The 21,960-nt window shown below is 42.0% G+C and overlaps 2 protein-coding genes across 2 annotated transcripts; one reads left to right on the top strand and one right to left on the bottom strand.

The window, feature by feature from the left end:
• Positions 1–1,866: 1,866 nt before the first annotated feature.
• s100b (S100 calcium binding protein, beta (neural)) lies at positions 1,867–3,721 on the top strand. The gene is made up of 3 exons (XM_034216978.1): positions 1,867–1,984; positions 2,138–2,300; positions 2,797–3,721. The coding sequence occupies exons 2-3, from the start codon at positions 2,163–2,165 to the stop codon at positions 2,947–2,949; spliced, it is 291 nt and encodes a 96-aa protein (XP_034072869.1). The 5' UTR covers positions 1,867–1,984; positions 2,138–2,162; the 3' UTR covers positions 2,950–3,721.
• A 103-nt stretch (positions 3,722–3,824) lies between these two features.
• LOC117546611 (glutaminase kidney isoform, mitochondrial-like) lies at positions 3,825–20,896 on the bottom strand. Its single transcript, XM_034216898.1, is given in 19 exon segments — positions 3,825–5,756; positions 5,825–5,856; positions 5,858–5,889; positions 6,258–6,334; positions 6,420–6,481; positions 6,876–6,968; positions 7,163–7,294; positions 7,373–7,549; positions 7,722–7,772; positions 8,027–8,093; positions 8,261–8,319; positions 8,580–8,612; positions 10,714–10,772; positions 12,337–12,500; positions 12,595–12,674; positions 12,761–12,890; positions 14,616–14,734; positions 14,985–15,081; positions 20,508–20,896. Coding segments are annotated over 19 exon segments (1,863 nt in total). The 5' UTR covers positions 20,759–20,896; the 3' UTR covers positions 3,825–5,608.
• Positions 20,897–21,960: the final 1,064 nt, after the last annotated feature.

The raw sequence follows: 21,960 nt of genomic DNA on the forward strand, positions 1-21,960 counted from the left end.
CATATGTTCGTGTACTTATTATCTGCACATCGACATATTTAGTTTACCTGAAAGGTGACGTCATGACCTTAAACATGACAATCAGCACAGTACATCCACTTTTGTTAAATAATAAAAACAAAAACAGTTTTACAATTAAACAAAATTAAACTAATACAAAATATTTTTAAAAGTATATCCAAGTAAAACGAAATAAAATATATAGATACAATACATCCAATATAAAAAAATAATAATATCATAATACAAATAAGATAAAACATGACAACATCTAAAAATAAATAAGTTTAGTGTCTTATTTCAAATATGATAGATAATGCACTGAAATGACAAAAAATGAAAACAAATTCTGCTTTAAAAGTCAAAATTAAAGATCTTTTTTTGGACTCTTACCTATACAGTCTATGACTCTTACACACGAGCACAATGAGGTCTCACTCTGAGGGATATTCAGCAGACCAAACAAACCTTCAGACTGACAGACGGAGGAAGAGAGATGACAGATGTGTTCAGGATCTTTGGTTGTTTCTGCTCACAGAGTTTCAGTGTCTGCAGAAACAAAGAGACAGCTTGTGTTTGTCCGCGTGAGGAGGGAATTTATCCGCGAGACAAAGACTCAGTTTATCATCTGATACACAAAACTGTTCTTCCTGAAACACACACAGAGGAGGAGAGGTCAAAGGTCGTGCGGATCAGGGAAGGAAATCAGCAGATTGTGTAGAATATTCATACTCACAGGATTTACTCACTCTGTCACAATTTAGCTTTATTCTGCAGCTATGATATCTCAAAAATATTCTTTAAGATATATTATGCAGTGATAGACTTTGTAAGAATGCAGTAGAAATCGAAATTCGTCTGTTTTTCCCTAAATTGTTTACAGCATTTTGAGAGTATAAATTTGGCCACCTTAACGTCTCCTGTAGTGATTGTGTGTGTGTGTGTGTGTGTGTGTGTGTGTGTGTGTGTGTGTGTGTGTGTGTGTGTGTGTGTTTGACAGCGGAGGGCACACGTCTGGCCAACTCCACAGAGAAAGGAGCGTCTTCATTAATATGCACGGCCATCCGCTTCCTCTGAAACGGCCCTTTGTCCCGCAGCCCCTGAACACATCGCAGGCAGATCCTGATCAGAGGAAAACTCACACACACAGATGCAAATAATGATTAATTATGGGATGTTTGGATATATATTTGTGCAGGAAGTGCTTGGCAATTTGCTTTATTTTCGCCAGAGTTTAAATATTTGTCAAATATATTATAATATTTAGTTTTTTTTAGTAGTTTTTTTTGTAATTTCTTTGTCTTTTTTAATACATTTAGTTGTTTATTTGAGTGTCATTTTTAGCTTTTTGGGGGGGGTTATGACCTGTGAACTGTGGGACACTTCTGAACTCAATTAAATGGCATTGCAACAATGTCAAATTGTTATTTTATTTTTTTACAAACAGACAAAACTGAACTGAGAACATCCTCTTCTTGTGGAAATAATGATATTTTTATCATGATTTTTGTTAATACCGCTTAGTTTAAGTCAGTTTTTGCAGTATTTTATTCCAGATATGCTTAAAAATTGTCACAAAGTAATGAGTCATGCAAAATGTCAACTAATGAACATTAGCTTCAGGGCTGCAGTGGAGTGAGGGGAGGAACAGATACAGGATTGGTCAGCAGTGAGCATGACCTCAGCACCCCACACACACACACACCACACACACACACACACACACACACACACACACACACACACACACACACACACACAACACACACACACACACACAACACACACACACACACACACACACACAACACACACACACACACACACACACACACACACACACACACACACACACACACACACACACACACACACACACACACACACACACACACACACACACCCTGCTGCAGTATAAAGCCTGCTGTGCATCATCGTCCTCCACCCTCAGGACCCGATAACTTCTACCTGAACTCCCACTGAGGTAAGGTCAATATTTAGATGGAGAAAGTATGAAACAGATTTTTACAACTATATAAATCTGGTATTTAACTCTTTCTGCACACTTAGGTGGAACAAAGCAATACTTTCTGAGTAAATGTAGAATAGTACTGATTTATTTGTGTGCTTTTTGTAGTGAAAAGGGTAAAAGACGTGTGAGAATGACCGACCTGGAGACCTCGATGTCGACCATCATCGCTGTGTTTCAGAAGTACTCCGAGAGGGAGGGAGACAAACACAAGCTGAAGAAGAGCGAGCTGAAGGAGCTGCTGCACGACGAGCTGCCGGACCTCATGGCGGTGAGAGCAAATATATAACTTCAGTTTGAACTGACTTGCTTGTAATTCAACATATTTGCAATGTTATTTGTGTAGTTTAGTTTTTAGCCATTTTTTGTGCAGTTAACTCCTAAAAACTATGTTTGAAAATGTGACTCCACTACAAGTGAAAGACTTGCATTCAATGTTAAGGAAAGAAGGAAGAAAATTAGCAATTTTTTTTATTCAAAGTTAAAGGATTAAGAAATAAGGAAAATAGGGAACTTTGTTGTTGTGTGCACTAACCTACTTTTCATTTCCATATAACACTTCAGATGTTTTTTAAAGATGTTTTTTTTTAGGTTAAAAAAATAGGACCTTAATCAGATAAAGTATTAATATGCATATAAAGCTGAGATGTCCCGCCCATTAGCCTATCACGTTCAATGTGTTGGAGCGCTAGCCAATAGAGATGCGAGTGTTACATAGTGATGTCACTGAGTTGACCTGAGTTGACCTGCCCCCCCCCCCCCTGCAGCATGTGAAGGACCAGGCGGCTCTGGACAGCCTGATGGAGGCTCTGGACGCTGACGGAGACTCCGAGTGTGACTTCCAGGAGTTCATGACCTTCATCTCCATGGTGACCGTCTGTTGCCACGACTACTTCGAGCACGAGCACGAGGACGAATAAAGAGCAAGGGGGGCTACAGTAAATTATACAATAGAAGAAGAATAAGCCTAGCAACGAGCAACCTGCAGGGCATTGTGGGAAAACTAGTCACTGCTGTGGTTTGGCTGCAAAACAAGTCTGACCCACAGATTAAAATCCACCTTCTGTTTTATTTTAGAGGATAAATGTCCAGCAAGTCTTTGTCCTACGAAATAATGTTCTCGAATAACCAAACTGTACACTCAATTACGTTCCTAGGGAAACTGATTTGCTCCCGTTACAGGACAAACTAAACTACCTGGTTACCACGGTTTGGATTCAATTGCGTCATTTTGAACTCTTGTTGACTATCAGATATTGAAAGTGATTTGTCAGTTTGTTGTTGGCTACATTTATTATTTCAGCAGCTTTTGAGTTTCAGCTAATCTAGAAGCCTCTTTGCAATTCATAATTTAGGAGTTGACCAGAAAAATGTTTTAAAATAAACGTAGTCTTCAAGTAAAATAAGTTTTAAATGGCTTTTTTATTGACGCTGGCTTACAGTTTGGTAGAAAGGTAATCATATATCTTAAAACAATAATGGAGTCATAATCTATTTCAAATGTCTAGCTATTAATCCAAACATGTTCAGATTGAGTCGCCTGTAGCCAACGATGGGATGCAACCTGCTAGAAGAATCTACTTGTACACTCTTCACATGCAAAGGAGACATTTGATAGGTAGAAACATGTCGAAACAGAGTTTGATGATGTGTACTGGTTAGATGTGAAATGAATAAATGATCAATGTGTGACTCCTGAGTTTGAAGGAAGTGAACTTCCATTGCACTGCACAGCTCTGACCTAATGTGATGACACTGTGAACCCCCGCAGCTACACTGAAAACACAACAACTGCTTTGATTTTAATAACTTTATTAAACGTTTGATCTGTGAATAAATATCTGAACGGTCTGCGACACTCAGCAGCATAAATATACATGAAACACAAACACGTTACATTCAGAATACTTCAGTCGCTGCAGGCCGGGACCACATCCAACACATATTGCTCAACTGATCGTACAATCATTAAATATGTATTGCCTATAGTGTCTCAAAATATAGCATTTTGTGCTTCTTTCACTAATTTTTTACCTTTAAATAACAATTCTAATCCAACTGAATGAACTGATCCCTAAAATGCACTACATTTGGAGTGTAGATAATATATGTTGATTGCCTGGTTCAGTTTGTCCGCACAGAATCAACATCCAAACTTCAGACACGCTACAAAAACACAGAACAACGTCTGGGAACATCTGCACGACCTCTCACTACATCAGATCCTTCTGCATCACAGAATAAACAAAAACAATCCTTCTGCGATATAAAGCTGCTTCTCTTTGTGTTTCTAATCTGGACCTTCCTGAGTATTCTGCAGGAACCGCGACACACGCCTCGTACTTCCTGTGATACAGTCCAGAGGCATTAAAGCCTCCACTCTCAATCACACGTTCAGATGAATAGCAATGATAACACATTTAAACACCTCTGGATTACAAAGCAGTAACGGAAAGCAACAGCTGCACTCAACAAGGACATTATCTTGGACTTGGATGAACATCAAACTCTTTAGATAACCTTAAAATATACATATAGAGCTTTGTGGAGCCTGCTAGTTCAATTCAAGTCTCTTTTGGACTAGATTTGATCTTTAGACTTAAATTAAAATAAAGAAAATGTAAATACTGAATAAAGAAAAAGTCCATATTATTCTTTATGGCTGCATTCATAAAAATACACATATTGTGATTGTTTTGATCAGCATGTTAAACTTCCACAAGTTCAGTTTCATATACTTAGTAAACTTCATGATCTCCAGTTACATTTATAATAATCTGTGTGTTGTTCGTTGTTGAGTGCAAGCGTTAACATATAAAACCTCTGGGATGTTTACAGTAATTCAAGCTGCTGTCAGCGCTGGCAGTGTCATTTATAATAAGTACAACTCTTTCCACAGACAGCCTGTACAATATTTCCTTACAAAAAATAAATATCAAATCATACAGAGTAACAGTGACGAATACAACGACAGTTGAAGACGGTGAAAAGAAAACGCTGTCCAGAGTTTGAGTGAAATATAACTCCTTACACAACTACTATACACCTGTACGTATTTACACTCATGTCAGGAATATACACACTACATTTTATCTTAAACAGATAAATATCACACACACGTACACACACACTTGAGAGTTGGGGAAGATACATTCCACCATGATGATGAAGTGACGAAAGGTTTAAACCAGGGTTCGAAATGCCCCATACTTCCAGTTTTTTTTAAGCTTTTCAGAATAAAAACCATAATAATATAAAGTAAATAACAAGAGTGCGGGGACTTACCAGCCGCAGCTGAATTTACCCAGCATTCAATGCGGCGGCTGGTCCTTAAAAAGCTACAAAGCTGAATACAGAAGGGGAAATACAACAATATATTCCTCACTTAAAGTAAATACAATATATAATATATTACAAAACCAACAACATCAAGTAGCATGAGGAGGAGCTTTTCTTCTGGAGGGGTGTCCTGCGTGTAAAGGGAACCTTAAGTAGCCTGTTTTCTACGAGTTATGGTTCTTGCTCTCTGACCTTCTGATGCAGATTAACACGTTTCCTCCCAGCCTCCCCCTTCCTCCCTCAGAGCAGCCCGTCCAGGTTGGTCTCACTCTTCTCTTTGTCCTCGGCCACCTCCAGAGGGCTGTACTTGGCGTGGTAGTCTCGGAGGATGGTGACGACGTCGTGGTGTCCGAAGTGGACCGCCTCGTCCTGAGGGGTGTTCCCCCACCTGCAGAGGCAGCGGAGAGTTAGAGGAGCGCTACGACACGTAACCGTTCATAAAAACACGCTATTTACCTGTCCTTGGGAACTGGGTTGACTTTACACCCCCTCCAGCAGGAAGCGAACCACCTCTCCATGCCCTGAAACACACACACACACACACACACACACACACACACACACACACACACACACACACACACACATCACACACACACACACACACCACACACACACACACACACACACACACAACACACACACACACACACACACACACACACACACACACACACACACACACACACACACACACACACACACACACACACACACACACACACACACACACACACCACACACACACACACACACACACACACACACACACACACACACACACACACACACACACACACACACACACACACACACACACACGTGTTATCATCTCAGTAGCCAGAGTGACTGACCCCCCCCCCTGACAGTGATCTCCTCCTCTGTGTACCTTCAGCGGCGGCCACATGCAGCGCCGTCCTGGAGTCGTAGTCTCTCTGCTCCATGTCCATGGAGGACAGCGCAAACCTGGAGAAATGCCCGACACACATTAAACTCCAGAATCTTTTCTATTAGTGCTCGTGTGGATTTTAAATGTGAACATTTGTGTCACCTTCTGAGAGCCGAGACGTCCCCGGTGTACGCAGCAAACAGCAGATTGATCACTGACTTCACCTGAAACACAACGAGAAGCACGTCAAAGCAAAAAGAGCCATTTAGAACTTTTACAGCCAGATATTTACCAAGTAATTCATATATAATACTATCAGAGAGAGAATTATGATGTTCTAGATGTGACATGTAAGGATCAAACAACAGCTACTGTATCAAGTCGAGAACAATTACTCAAATCTGAGAAATGTGTCGGTTTCTGTAGGCAGTATTTTCCACCAGGTGGCGCTGTCGATCAAATGCTACACACAAGGTCATGCAGCATCAAGGGAGTGACGCAGAGAGTACATGTATTTACTGCAGCCGTTTTAGACTAATTATAATTATAATAACAATAGAACAATCAGAGGAGGTCATCATGATAATATCACAGGGTCAGGATGATGCTGGGACTCACCCTCTGGTCTCCCCCCTCCCTGCGGGGGTCCAGCTTCTTAGCAAAGTGTCTCAGGTTATCGTAGTTGTGGAAGTTGAATAGGGAAACCAGGTCCTGAGAGAAGACATTTAGCAACATTAGAGACAAACATAAAGTCTCAACCTCAGCTCAGTGACATCGTCTGACCTTCAGGAGGAAACTCAGCAGATCAATGATTTCAGAGATAGTGTCCTTTTAATAGCCAGGAAACATCTTATCACCACTATCGAAGCTACAAAATGCTCAACAGTCAAATGATTTCGGGTTACCGTGCAGAACTGGATGCCTCTGACGCTGTTGCCCAGCTTGTCGAGCGGAGGAGACCAGCACATGATGCCCATCACGTTGGGAACAACCAGCAGAATCCCACCGGCCACTCCAGACTTAGCCGGCAGACCCACCTGAAACACAAGAAGAAGAAGTTAGAGTGTGATAGTTAGAACATTCAAAGCATGTTATTGAGGAGGAGAGATACTGACGTGGAAGGCGAACTGTCCCGAGAAGTCGTACATGCCGCAGGAGTGCATCAGACTCAGAGTGTCCCGCACCGCCTCGGGGCTCAGCACACGCTCGCCTGTGATTGGACAGAAGCCGCCGTTGGCCAGAGTGGCCGCCATGACGCTGGCGCTCTCACAAGTCACCTCGATGGAACACAGCTAACAGGAGGAGCACGTGTCGACAAAAAGATTAGAATATGCTGCAGTAAAAACAAATGGAAGCTTCTGTCAAAGTTCTCCAAGCTATGGGCCCCCAGGATTGCATTGTTTTCAGTTTACAGGTTTTAACAAATGTTTTATTTACTCCTTTATATTTCTCAACTCCATTTACCTGGAAGTAGAAGTCGAGGATGGATGTCATGTCTGTGCCTTCTGGAAAACACTGAAGGAACAGAAACACTGTCAACACACACTCCTGAAAAAAATTAGCAACATACCTAATAATATAAGAAGCATAGATTCATATAGACAACACATGTAAAATAGTGTTAATGGAATCATCTTAGCATTGCAAACAGCATTAGGAATGAAGTTGCAATGAAATGCACGACAATAACTGAAGTTTTAAAACTAAATGTACTCAAAATGGGCGCTACATGTGCGTCGGGCTGCAGCGGGAGGCTTCTGTGACCTCACCTTCTTCTCCTTCAGGTAGTAGCCGATGGCAAAGTTTCTGTCTCCAGACTCTCGCTCCGACTGGAATCTGGGACACACACAAAGGGAGAGCTTTGTTCTTCACACAGCGTGGCTCAGCTTGTTATATAAACCTCTCCTCGGTGATACAGCAGTGTCCTTGAGGATTTGTGAGAAATCAATACCACGTGCAGCAGAGTGAAGTATATGTCTGTAGTAATATGTAGTTGTACTCACGTGGCGTTGCTGAAGCCGACGTACTCGTTTCCTGCCAGTTTGTTCATGAAGTTCATCACCTGAGGAGAGACAGTGAATACTCCACTATTGAACCTTCGTAAAGCACCTTTATCACATGTTACTTTTACATGTCACTTGTTAGACGCTCACATACTCAGTACTGTGGGCAATCCCCACAGGAGCCATTTGGGGTGAAGTGTCTCAGGGACACAACGACATGCTGGCTGCAGTGGGGTTTGAACCTGTGCCCCTCTGATCCTATTTAACAATGATGACCAAAATGCACGTCTTTTAACCCAAAAACCTCAGTCATACTCACATAATCAAACTTCTCAGCGTTGCTTGCCCCTTGCTGGAACACAAACAGAATCAGGGTATTACAACATGTTAAAAAAGGACATCAAAGTGCAACTAACAGTTACCCGAGTCATGACACTAGCACTAAACTACAACTACTAGTGTTTTTAAATCATCATCAATGAAACCATCGGGAGAATTAAGATTAGAGGAGACGAGATGAGATGGAGGTGAAACTAAAAAGTTAATCCACTCTAATGCAACAAACTACAGTAGTGCTCAAGGTTTTATCAGCCAAGAGCTTTACATTGTATAAAATACAAACTAAAATGATGCGACTGAATTATGGCCATTCATTAGTCAGAGTAAGTAAATACAAATGTAAACAAAGACGCCTCCTCCACAGTCAAAATGGAGCATGATATTAAACCGCTGTTTGAACTCAAGCCACAGCTGTACTGTTTATAATGTAGACGTATAAACAGTGTTTGGTAATGCAGGTGGAAAGTAATAAAGCCGCATTTAAACATTCATAAAACAGCCATGTGAAGGCTAAAAGCTTGTCACAAATCCAGACCAAAGAGGGGAAATACAAATAATTAAAAAGGGAAAAATTACCAACGTCATTGACCTGTTGCAGTGCTCATAATTTCCCAAAGATCCTACTGCTGTAAAATATGCAACAACACATAAAACCACACAACGAGCCTCGAAAGGTACATTGCACATGAGTTTATCTGTAGATTCAGATAGGGGGGGGGGGGGGGGCATGCACACAAGCTTTTTAATTATCGTTTTGATAGCAACAATCAACCTGAGACTGCACACATATGACTGGATGATTATAGCAGCTTGTGAAAGGTTTTTACGGTGTTTGGATTTGACTTGTAATCACACCACGGTGTGTTTAAAAGCAAAAAAGTCAGAAACAGAAGTCATTTTTATGATTTCCTTAAAACATTACATTATTTTCCTTAACTCTGTGAATGTGAAGACTGTGAAGCTTGATTAAATACTGCTCTCCTGACGGTGTGTATATTATGATCTAATATTCCAACATCTCTATAGAGAGGCGAAGTCCCGCCCATCTACTTCCGACCCATGGGACCTTATTTCGGAAAAGTTATGCATTGAAGTCAATGGGGTCTTTCGATCCCGTTTGAATTGTGCCATGAATTACACATATGATGTTTGTCAATTTAAAAAATCATTTCCATGTCAAAAAAGTCAGTTTGTCGTAAAACTGTTGAAATATAAGACTATGAAAAATACGCAACTAGAAAGACTACAAATCCCACAGTCCCGGTCCCGCATGCTGGCTCTCACAGAACCGACTAACTCCCCTTGTGTGTATGCACAGCTCTCAACACGCCCAGACTTGTAGTGATTTTCACCTCGTTTAATACTTTTCGCCTCATTCTGAGAGAAAGAAGTGAAATGTTTCAACGTGACGGCCGTCTTGGTGTGTGGTGCGAGACGGGAGATGTAGTTCATTGAGTGTTTCACAAAAAAAAGTGTTACTTCACAGTTTTACGACATATTTTTATTTTTATACTTATCTTTCTCTCTCCATTGACTTCATTACATACTTTTTCCAAAATAAGGTCCCATGGAGGTCCCCCGGAAAGGGAGGGACTTCGCCTCTCTATATTAATGATAATTAAACTGCTCGTCAGTCTGTAGGGACACCTTCGCTGTCCTCAGGTCAGTGAGAGTTAACATTTAAAGGTTTTAATTGAATCAGCAGGTGGCGCTAACAGCTCCCTGTGTGTGAGGAAAACAGCAGAAGAGCAGTTTCCTTTGAGAGTGTGTGTGTGTGTGTGTGTGTGTGTGTGTGTGTGTGCAGGATATGTGAGCGGTGCTGCTTTCAACCAAATCCCCTTTCAGTGTGATTATCTAGAACCTTAATCTCCCCCGTATACAGTAATCTGCCGGAAACACGTTCTCCACACGATTATCATTTCATTTCAGACGATTTCTTTTTGGATTTGAATGCAGTTAGAGACTCCTGACATAGAAATAAAACACCTCACAGTCTGTAATCTATGTTGTAGAAATATATAACGGGATGATGGCATTAAAATCCACTACCGCAGCTGATCAGTGAGTTTCTAAAATAATCATTTGCAATGGTGGGGTGTGTGAAGGCAGCTTACCTTAATGAGGGAGGTACACACAATGGCTCCAGCATTAACCATGGGGTTGTGTGGTTTATCTGCAGGAGAGAAACTGAAGGTTTAATAGAAGCAAAGACACAAATCTGATCAGAAATGTTAAGATATTATTTGCTTTTTACTGATATGCGATAGGGGAGGACTTGGAAAATATGTGAATTAAGAATCAACACGTTAATTATAGATATTAAATACAAATAAGATCGTGGTAGATAGCTGCACATAAAATCACACATTCACCGAATGTAAAACCCACAGCAACAGGCCGGGACAATGCTTTGTTTTTCCATCCAAAGATAAACAGCCGGAATATAATCTGCTGTTAGATCTCAACAAAGAGAGGAAACCAGAAACTTTTCTCACACAAGATTCCTTTCAGAAAGGAGTTCTTTTTACTTACATTACATTACATTGCATTTAGCTGACGCTTTTATCCAAAGCGACTTACAATAAGTACATTCGACCAGGAAGACACAACCTTGAAGAAAACAGAATCATATAAGTACATCAGGTTTCATAGAGCCAAACATTTCAAGTGCTACTCAACTGGCTTTAGGTAAGCAAGTCCTTTATTAGTATAAAAGTGCTTCGTTAATAGATCTAACGCTCGAAGTGGAGTCGAAAGAGATGAGTTTTCAGTTTGCGCCGGAACATGTGCAAGCTATCTGCTGTCCTGATGTCAATGGGGAGCTCATTCCACCATCTTGGAGCCAGGACAGCAAACCCACGTGTTTTCGCCGATGGGAACTTGGGTCCCCCTCGCAGCGAGGGCGCAGCAAGTCGTTTGGCTGATGCAGAGCGTAGTGCACGCGCTGGGGTGTACAGTTTAACCATGTCCTGGATGTAGGAAGGGCCAGATCCATTCGCAGCACGGTAAGCAAGTACCAGTGTCTTGAAGTGGATTCTAGCAGTTACCGGAAGCCAGTGAAGGGAGCGGAGGAGCGGAGTGGTGTGGGAGAATTTAGGAAGGTTGAAAACCAGACGAGCCGCTGCATTCTGGATGAGCTGCAGAGGTCGGATGGCACATGCAGGTAGACCAGCCAGGAGGGAGTTGCAGTAGTCTAGGCGTGAGATGACGAGAGCCTGGACCAGAACCTGAGTCGCTTTCTGAGTCAGCTGGGGACGTATCTGAGCCAAGTCTGGAGCTGAGATTATGTCTGCGGCACCGGATGAGGCAAAAATGAAAGCTTCAGAGGAGCATATAGACGCAGACAAATGACTGATAGCATGATTTAATTAAAGACGCTGATTTAAAATATAAAAGATTTAGACAATTTAAGAGACTCAGAAAATAGAAGTCATTATACAGACCCTGTTTACTCCATCGACTAAGCTCCTCAGTACGTTTCAGATATCTTTCAGCTATACTTTGCAGGACATCTCAAACACAAAGAGGTTTTTATTCTCTGTGGCTCTCCAGACTTTCAGCAGCTGGACACACTGACCACTCTGTGCTGTGCTGCTACCTTTAGTAAACAATTTACTACAGTTACATAGCAACCAAGGATCCTCTTACCCTCTGAGTACGGAGAAAGTGAGTGTGTGTGTGTGTGTGTGTGTGCGTGTGTGTGTGTGTGTGTGTGTGTGTGTGTGTGTGATCCTCACCTTCCTCGTTCAGGAAGAGCTTGTTGAAGCGCAGGCCGCTGGGCTCCTTGGCGATGAAGCGGTGCACGTACTCGGTGCCGTGGTCGTGCACGGCGATGGCGTACTTCAGCGGCTTCACGCAGGACTGCAGGCAGAAAGGGACCTTGGTGTCGCCCACTGTGTGCCTGAGGGACACACACACAAGGACATAGGTTCACACAAAAGATGCATACTCGTGCACTTAAGGTTTTGTGAAAAGGATGTATTCTCAAGTGGTACCTCTGTCCGTCCACGGTGCACAGGGAGACGGCCCACAGGTCGGGGCTGAAGCGGGCCAGCTGGGGGATGTAGTCGGCCACCTGCAGGGTTCACAGCCAGAAGTTTTAGGAGTTTGAGATACCGACAGCAATGTGTGTGTGTATGAGTGTGTGTGGCCCCCCCTCACCTGTCCTCCTGGCATGTTTTTGGCTTTATCGTAGAGCTCGTCTATGTGTGCGCAGAAGGACTGGAAGTCTGGGATGACAAACTTCTTCCTGAAGGCCTGAGTGAGCAGCACGATGTTGCTCTGCACGCACCTGAAGCACAGGACACAGTTTAACAGGGGCTTATTCTTCTGAACATTTCACAATGCGATGTTGGTTTATTGTTAAGCCCCTGCTTAAGCTAATCATCAAACTGGATTTACACTCCGCAGTGTCCAAGATCTTACTAGCTGAACAGATCTTCACACTACAGCTGACAGAATTTACAGGTCGTGTCATTAGTGGAGTTGAATTTGGGGAGAGCTGTACGAAATGTTTGTTCCATTTCATTATGCACAAAATGTCTGTCTTCACATTTGATCACCCTAAAGTTAGATTAAATGAGTTTGCTTTTGAGAAATATCCAAAATATGCACATATGTATACGGTACAGTCCTTCCTCTACTAATCTTTCTCCCAAATGTTGTTCAGATTTGGTCCTGATCCTTTTTATCAGAGCTACTAAGCACCAGACAGTAAACACATGACTCCTCCTGACAGGACGGTGTGTGTGACTCTCTGGTAGCACAGAGATTTGTGGCTGAGCTATCTCACTGCATCACACTCTGTCTAATCCCTGTGGCATGGGATCCTGCAGAGAAAACAACCGCTCACGTGCTTCCTGTGAGGCCGCGCTCTATAAATAAGCCGGAAGCAGCGGAGTGATGGACCCCGGCCAGCAGCAGCAGCAGCAGCAGCAGCAGCAGCAGCAGCAGCAGCAGCAGCGACTCAGCTCCCTGTGAACTCTCATATGTCCGGACTCTCACCCAAGCTGTCACCCTGCATCCGTTCCTCTGGGATCAGCCGCCACGCTCCCAGTTATTTTATTTTATTCTTCAACCTTTATTTCCTTTGTTTACTGTACAAATCTGCTGCTACTTGTTCAAGTATAAAAACACGAACCTAGATGTGTAAACGTTGCGTATAATACCAACATAGAGAGGAGCCATGCTGCTGTTTTGTAATTATTTGACAGCACGTGCACAATATAATTGATTTGACCTTTAATGAAGGTTCGTAAAGGCCATTCTGAAAGCTGTTCGCATCATTCAGCCACAACTGTACAACGAATGAACTCTCTTCTATCAGCTCTGTCCTAAGATCTTTAGCAGAAAGCTATTACCAGACGTTTAGAGGATTTGTGCCTTTTACAAATGAACAATCGTATCACAATTCTAAATCGTGTCGCTTCCTACACAGCCTCGTTATCTGGAATGTTATGGCACATTTTGAAGATATTTCAATGCTTTATTAAAGCTAAATCAATAACATGTGCTAGGTTTCGCCCCCAGCAGCCGTGCTCTGAATGCAGCTGGACCTCCTGAAGATGCTGGTGACGTGCAAACGGAGGAGTGATGACTAATTAATGCCGTGACCCTGTTCTGCTGCAGGAGAGAGAGCAGGACTCCGACCAGCATCAACAGTCCTTGTGATAGACTGATGAAACATTGATGCTAATAATAAAAAGGTGGGACAGCGAGCAGAATGTAACTGAGAGACATTAACTCACTTTAGATTTGTGAGCCTTTATAACATTGCACCAACACCTGTAATTGATCTATTTATTTACTGAAACATCATTCCTACTTGTCACCTCAAATAAAGCTACGCATTCTTATAATATGTCATTTGTAAAATGCTTTTATTAACCAGTTTTTCAATTCTTTAGGATTTACATTTGTAGAAAATACAAAGAAATTGTGTGCAAATAAACCAGGCTGCAGTTTCCAAGGCTTTATTGCAAAGCATTGTATTTAAAAAAATAGTTTCAAATCCTACTTTTTGAAGAGGTGTCGGTCGAGAGCTCCATCAGAGGTCGTCTTCACGGTCTGTTTCAGCATCTCCATGCACTCTTTCAGCCGGGGGTCTCCTGTGCGTAGCCCTGTGGCTTTAAGAGCCTGCAGAGAGAGGGAGATGTGAGGGGGGGCGGGGACGACATCATGATTAAGACCCCGGACACCAAATCAATAAGTCTACAAGCCGTGAAGAGAGGCTCCTGAAGAGCTAACAAGAGGAGTTAACCTGCTCATAAATCAACCAGAGACAAGGAGGAATCACATGTATCTACGTGCTGTAAGTCCTCATGGTTCATCTGAGCTGATATTTAAACAGAAATCCCACGTGATCATTCCCGCTCTGAGGACTCACTGTGGTGAATTTGTGCGCTGGGATTTTCTCCTGGCCCTCTGCGATGGTGTAGAAGAGCAGGTCCTCCAGACTAGGCAGGATGCCCGCCTTCCTTCTCCTGCGGGACAGAAGAAAATACAAACAGAAAAGTGAAAAAACAACTCGGGGGGATATGTGGTGGAAACATGGAGGGGGAACTGCAGCAGAGGGAGGAGAAGAAAAGCTTTTTGACTGCAAGGAGAAGCAGAGAGTAATACTGCTGGAAAACATGGCCTTACTTCAGTATTATAACCTGTGGAAAAGACGTGCACATGTGCTTTTCCACAGGTTAATATGCTGCCATAAGGCCACTGGAATGGAAACGGTTAATTGTGTATTTTGCCAGAATACCAGCCAGGAAAGTGTTCAAAAAGGGAGAGTGGGCAGCAGCACAGAAGGACAGATAACACCGTCTGAGAAGGACGCCGCCTTACAGACATCTTCATCTAAGCTGTGTGTGTGTGTGTGTGTGTGTGAGGGTCGCAGTGTCAGTAATTCAGCCAAGAACAATAATAATGTGTGAATTGTGGTGACGGGGTGATGGGAGCAGAAGGAGAAACGGACGCCAGCCTCACATCACAGTGCAGACTCAAATAAAGCCCCAAGCTATGACATCACAAAGTCTGAACAATTGTATACTAGTGCTATCTTGGCTTAAGAAACATTTTGTATTTATGGCAAACTTCTGAAGGCATCAGTCTTAAAACATTTCCTGACATGTTTACAAGCCAGGCACTGATATGCATTTATAATACTGATATATTAAGGTTTCTGTACCACAGCGTGCAGAACAGCTGGTACATTTGTTGAATCACTAAATGCGTGTTATCTCAGTTCTTTGTGCTGCTGCAGTCCTCTGATTTGCTGCTTTAATATCTTTTGATCCCGATGGAGATCAATAAATGACATGATCTTAACAGTACATTTTTCATCTTGTAGTATTATGGTCTGGCTGGTATTCTGAGCAGCACTTCCACACCGAGTCGTCTCTGGGAGAAAGTTAGTAGCATGTCAGGAGGCAGCAGGCTCACAGCAGGCTCTCTGCTGTGATTCATTTTCACTCCAGAACGGATTTGTGCAAAGCTCTGGATGGCCAAGCGCACCCTGACCTGCAATGCATTATGGGACACTGGCCTGTGTGCTAGGAGAGGATGTACCAAGGTAAAGGGATTCTGATAAAACAGCATTGGACAAACATTTGGTCATCATCAGTCAGCTGATTGCAGCTTGTTCTACGTTTTTGTCAACAAATGCCATAAAAAGACCAGAAACAAAACCAAACTAGAAAGCAGGATCAGTTCAATGAATATGTTTTAAACCCACTTCAACACAATCTGAGAGTCAAACCATTTCCTGGCCCTGCTGCTGCAGAATAATACAGATTAACACCTGGAGCAAGATGCCCTGTTATTAACAATTCCACTCAGAAAGTCAGAAATTCCCAGTGTGAGAATTGTAATTGCAGCCAATGCACGCTCCAGATTTACAGGGAGGAAACACATGGATGCAGAACATTTGAATTTATATTACTCTGCACCTGAATGTGTTTTTTTGGTGTAATTAATTGTGGACGATTACAACTTTTTAAAGTTCAGAGAAGAGTAGGATATCTGAATTCCCGTCTTTCCGACCTGGGTGTGGAACGCTGCATGTTTACTGAGTTATTCTCATGCATGTTGTCGCGTCCCTAAAGACGCTGCAACTCTTTCATAGCTAGTTCCATCCTCTTTAATAAAGGCTGCTGGAGAGGAAGGAATACACACCAGAGAGAGTGTGTGTGTGTTTGAGTGAGGGACGGAGGTGAGGTAGAGGGGAGGGAATACAAGCGCAGCCGCTGGGAGGAAGTGAGGTCATTTCAAAGTGAACACAGTTATTCGGCTTTCCGCAGAAAACCTCTACATCTACTGGGAAACAGAAAAAAACAACAACTAAAAACTAAAATAAAAAATAGAAACATACTTACAAATGCAAAGCAAGCAGATCAACAACAGGGAGAGAGTGAACAGAGGGAATAATACTGAATTAGTTACAGTGGAAACCACATTAAAGCACAGTATGAGTAGATCAATCAGAATATGAACTTTGCATACTGGGCATGGCATGTTTAAAGGGTCAGCTTAGTTGTTGTAAAGTAGGGTTGTATTGTACTTATATTTGTAATGTATTACTGCAGTAGATCTGTAGATAGATGTGCATTGCTTAGCTTCTGTCTGTTTCTTTAAATCCACTGCAGTAATACACAGATTAGGAAAAAGTACGTCCGACAAACACACTTCAAAACATCCAAACTATAGTACATTTTAAACACACATGAAACAGTATTGAAGTAACAATCTTGTTAATGAGGCCTGTGAGGGAGTATCACCCCCCCCCCCCCCCCCCCCACAGGGGTCAGAGGTTGGAACATCTGGATCCTGCAGCATGTCTCATTAATCCAGCCGCTCTCATTAGCGCCATGTGTTTTTCAATGTCAGCGTGTGTACAGCTCATACAGAAAGGAGGCATGAGATTGCTGCTGCTCTGAAATGCTACATTGTCTCCACAACCGAGGAACTAGTCTGCATGAAATGTCGTTACATGTAGAGATGCAGGGGTGGGAATCAATATTTGTTAGTGTATGATTACCATGAAATCCTGCAGACAGATCAATTGTTCTGATGTTATTTTGAGACGTTGGGCACGGTGCCTATTATCCAATGAAGTTAGGAGTTTTAATGTAGTTCAATAAATATCACCACCAGCCTACTTGACACACAGTCAGTCCTGTGTCTGTAGTTTGTGCCGAGTGTGTTTGACCCGAGTGCTCGCTCACAGATGTCATAATAAGTTGCTGTGGAGGCAGACATTAAAGAGGGAGTTGTTGAGAGGCGGCGCTGCACAAATCCATCCGTGACTCATCTGCTCCTGCAGGCCCCGACAACTGCCGGGCAGCACGCCAGCATCCAGGCTTTGGTGCACAAAAGCGCGGAAAAGCGACGTAGGCGGGATAATCTCCCCCTGCATTACAAACATTTTTAACCCATTATTAACCAGAGCAGAGCCTCCGGAGGACCCTCGTAATCACAGACTGGAGTCAGAGCTGCAGGCCGTCTGGAAGACCTCAAACACAACGCCTTGGATATTATATTTAAAGAGTTATTCTATATATAAGGACCTTGGATTATCTGTAGACTACTTTTTTTAATTAGTTGATTAGTAGATTAGTACAGAGCCCCTGAGAGTTCCTACAAGAAAAAGAAAAACGACGCACAAGTAATAATCTTTTGACTCAAGATCAAATATATTTGACATTACAGTAGTTTATTTGTGTTCCCTTGATCACCAACAAAAATCCACATGATCTCTCAAACACTAATCTGTGCTGTGGATGTTTAACAGCGTCACTGAAACTGCTATGATCCTCCAGGGGGAAAGAGATGTGGCCGACAACCTTACTGACAGCTTAAGCAAATGGTCCGTGAATGGAAACAAATGGGACATCCAGGCTGCAGGAGCAATGAGGCATTTTATCACCAAGGAAAATGTCTGAAGGGTAGACACAGGCTGGTGGCACAGCTGCTTTGAATGCTAAAAGCAGGAATAACTTCATTTTTAGAGCAACATGGGGGAAAAGTGACACATCTGAGAGACACAAACACCTCATAAAGACAACTGGCACGTCTCAGCTGTTAATAATAATATACAGTACCACTAACACATATATATCATTTGGTTACAGCTGTTTGAATGTGAGGATTTGCAGCTTTTCTTGTCTTGCCTACAGATATTTTAAGTACTTGGACAGGATCAAATTATCACTATGTTGTTGCAGATTTTGTATTCCATTTGAATGCTTATTTTAGTCATATAGTATAAACTATTACGAAGTGGATCCTTGTCTTGATGTCAGTGGCTGTTGAGTGGAAGTGTTAGTGATGATATGGTGCTTTTCGGTCATTACAAGCTTTTAACGTGCAGCTATCACCACGAGGACTCTCATCTTCTCCATCACTCATTTCCCTGTTGAACCAACACCTATCAGCTCGACTCACGACACTGCAAATAATCACTGATACTGAACGCTGTGATACTCATCTAATTCATTCAGAATGGTCTGTTGGCAGAATATTAGCTGGTGCATATTAGCTACTTGATTATGCATGTATGTACAAGAAACTAGGAGACTGTATTATAATATTGTGGAACACGGTAACAACTACCATTTTGAATGCAGGGCCCTAGATTGAAGGCATGATATAATAGAACCAGGATTATATGCTGTAATAGCAGTGGGATCAAAATAAGAACTGACTTTAGTGCCATGTGTGGGATATTATGGATTTAATTACATATGAGCAATACATCTATAATTACAAATAAATGGGGGTTGCCTTCCTGGTTTCAATGATGACTGACCTTCATCAGACATTAAGTTGGGCCTTGGTCTGTCTGCATGGTGCATGCAGTTACAATGATATATTTATCATATTTGTTGTAGTTATGTTGTCATGATCCTAGGCATGAGAAGCTGGTGGCAGGTTAATGCCTCAGTGAGATGAAAGCTGCAGCTTCTGGTCACGATTTCTGGATGGCTGCACACCACCTGCTTCCACTTGACATTGCTACCGTGTACACGTTTACTCGTATGCCTTTCTCCTACACGCACACGATAACATTAACATATGGTTTTGAATAATATTTTAATGATACAATCTAGCAACTGTGTCCGATAATGTGTCTTGCTTGGTGCTCCATAGCCATCACGTCCCTGTACGCAGGGAGCTGTTCACTGGTGATTGCGTACAGAGAGCCTGGGTAGGTGAGCCTGGTGCCCCCGGTCCTTTCTGGCTGTCTATCCCCTCCATTACTATCCTTAAGTCCAGCAAGCTGGCACTGTAGCCTTAGCTAAGCCGGCTAGTTTGTTATTCCAGCAGAACAGCATCTAGGCTAGCTATTTAACAGCTAGCCTCTGCGTGATGCGCTTGCCGAACTATGATGTAAATAACTGCTAATTAAAAAAAGGGCTTTGTAAACGTAAAATATAAGGCAGAAATTAAAACATGTTATTAATAAGAACATTTTAGCAGTCGCTCTTTAATTCGGCATATATTCGGTATGTTAACATGGACTTAACTCAATAAAATATGAACTTTAAGGACTGTCCCCAGGTGTCATACCACCATGGATGTATTGGATACAGCGTCGGAGTCACCGTTCATTCCTACGAGGCGCATGAAGCCCAAAATGGAGCGACTTTAGAGTCAGAAAGTACCCGGATCATCCGGGGCCTTTCAATTGGGAGTAACTATTTTAGGGCCACAAAGACGTAACGGAAGCTGAAGTACCAACGTTTGTCCACTACGACCATTCATACAATTCTGCTTCACTTTCCGGCACTTCCTGGGGGTTTGCACCACACGCTACCATCGCTCCATTAAATTGCCTGTTTTTCTTTTACGCTTGGCCTATAGTGGAGCTAGTGGCTAACATATGTCCATAGACCGGCTCGTTTTTAACGTTACTCACTTCTCCGCCGAAGAGTCCTTGGAGGCTTCATTGTGGCTGTCCCCCTTGGAGCAAAAGCTTCTCACGGCGTGCCTTCTGGTAAAGCTCTGAGGGGCTAACGCTCTCACTCTGCCCGGCAGTCTCCCATCCAGACGGCCGGTGCTGAAGCAGGCTGCAGGTGTCGCTTTAACACCGGCTCTACCTGGCAACGGACGCTTCAGCTGGGTTTGAAATAACTCCTTGAGCACTACCGTTGACCGAAAATGTAACATTTCAATCCCGTCGAGAAGAATATCTGGAGGATATAATTACTGTAACACCGATAGAAAATGTCTGGAGGACAGGAGGCGCAGTTCCTAACGATAGTGTCGGCTTTAACGGCCGAGTAACGGTTTTCCCTGTGACTCAACAATAGTAACCAACCTACCGTTCACGTAACGGGCGTTTTGATTGGAGCATTAAAACACAAAGCTGCACCTGATTGGCAAGAGAGCTGTCAATCATCAGAAGTCTCCCTTACTGTTTCTACTGTATTTCAATTATCTCCAACAATTTGTGAACATATATACATTTAAAACGTACTTTTATAATGTTATAACTGTATACAATACTTCTATAAAATACAATTCTTCTTATCTATAACAGTTAAAGTAAGACATAGTAACCAAAGCAATCCTATGTTAGATTAGAGAGGAAACCTTACGAGAAATACACTAATATGTATAGACTATTGCAGTAAAATATCCCTTAAAGTTGAATAACATAAGATTTTAGAAAATAAAGTGTGCAGTATCTTATGTTTATCTTTATTGTACGTTCTTGTTTAACAGTATATATATCTATTAAAAAGTGGCTTATGGTACAGTGTGTGCCCCTTAATCAGCAACCTTATTATTGACTTATGATGATTTCCTCAATATCCTGCTGTCTAAATGTAAATATTTTAGTGAAATAAGGTGATTTAAAGTCAGTATAAATAACCACCGAGTAGCACAAATAATATCATACATTTTAGTTTATTTAAATGTCTGGTCTTGGTCTGACACCATGTGAGTTATTTTGGTATTGCACATATTTGTAGTAAAATAGTTGTAGCACCATCTCCTGGTTGGATATATTTTTAGATTAACAACTGGAAAAGATTGATGAAACAATTATAGATTACCAAAATAGTCTCAGGCCCCTAAAATAACAGGAAGTGTTACATTAAAGCTTCCCCTTTTCCTGTTAGATGCATGTAGCTTTGTTTTTTCTCAACCATGTGAAGAAAAGTGTATTATATGCTACATTAAAATATATAAATTAAACACACATTTTCCTTTGAAAGCATTTCTTAAACAGTCTAGCTTTCATCAAATCACATTACCAATACAGCTTCTAACCTGAAATCTTTAAAATGTCATAGTCCTATCAATTCTGAATCAGATCAGTTTGTTTTTGAACTTTTTTTGCAGCGTGGGTGGGTCGACATTGA

This window comes from Gymnodraco acuticeps, unplaced genomic scaffold (assembly GCF_902827175.1).
Source record: "Gymnodraco acuticeps unplaced genomic scaffold, fGymAcu1.1, whole genome shotgun sequence".
Lineage (NCBI taxonomy): Eukaryota > Metazoa > Chordata > Actinopteri > Perciformes > Bathydraconidae > Gymnodraco > Gymnodraco acuticeps.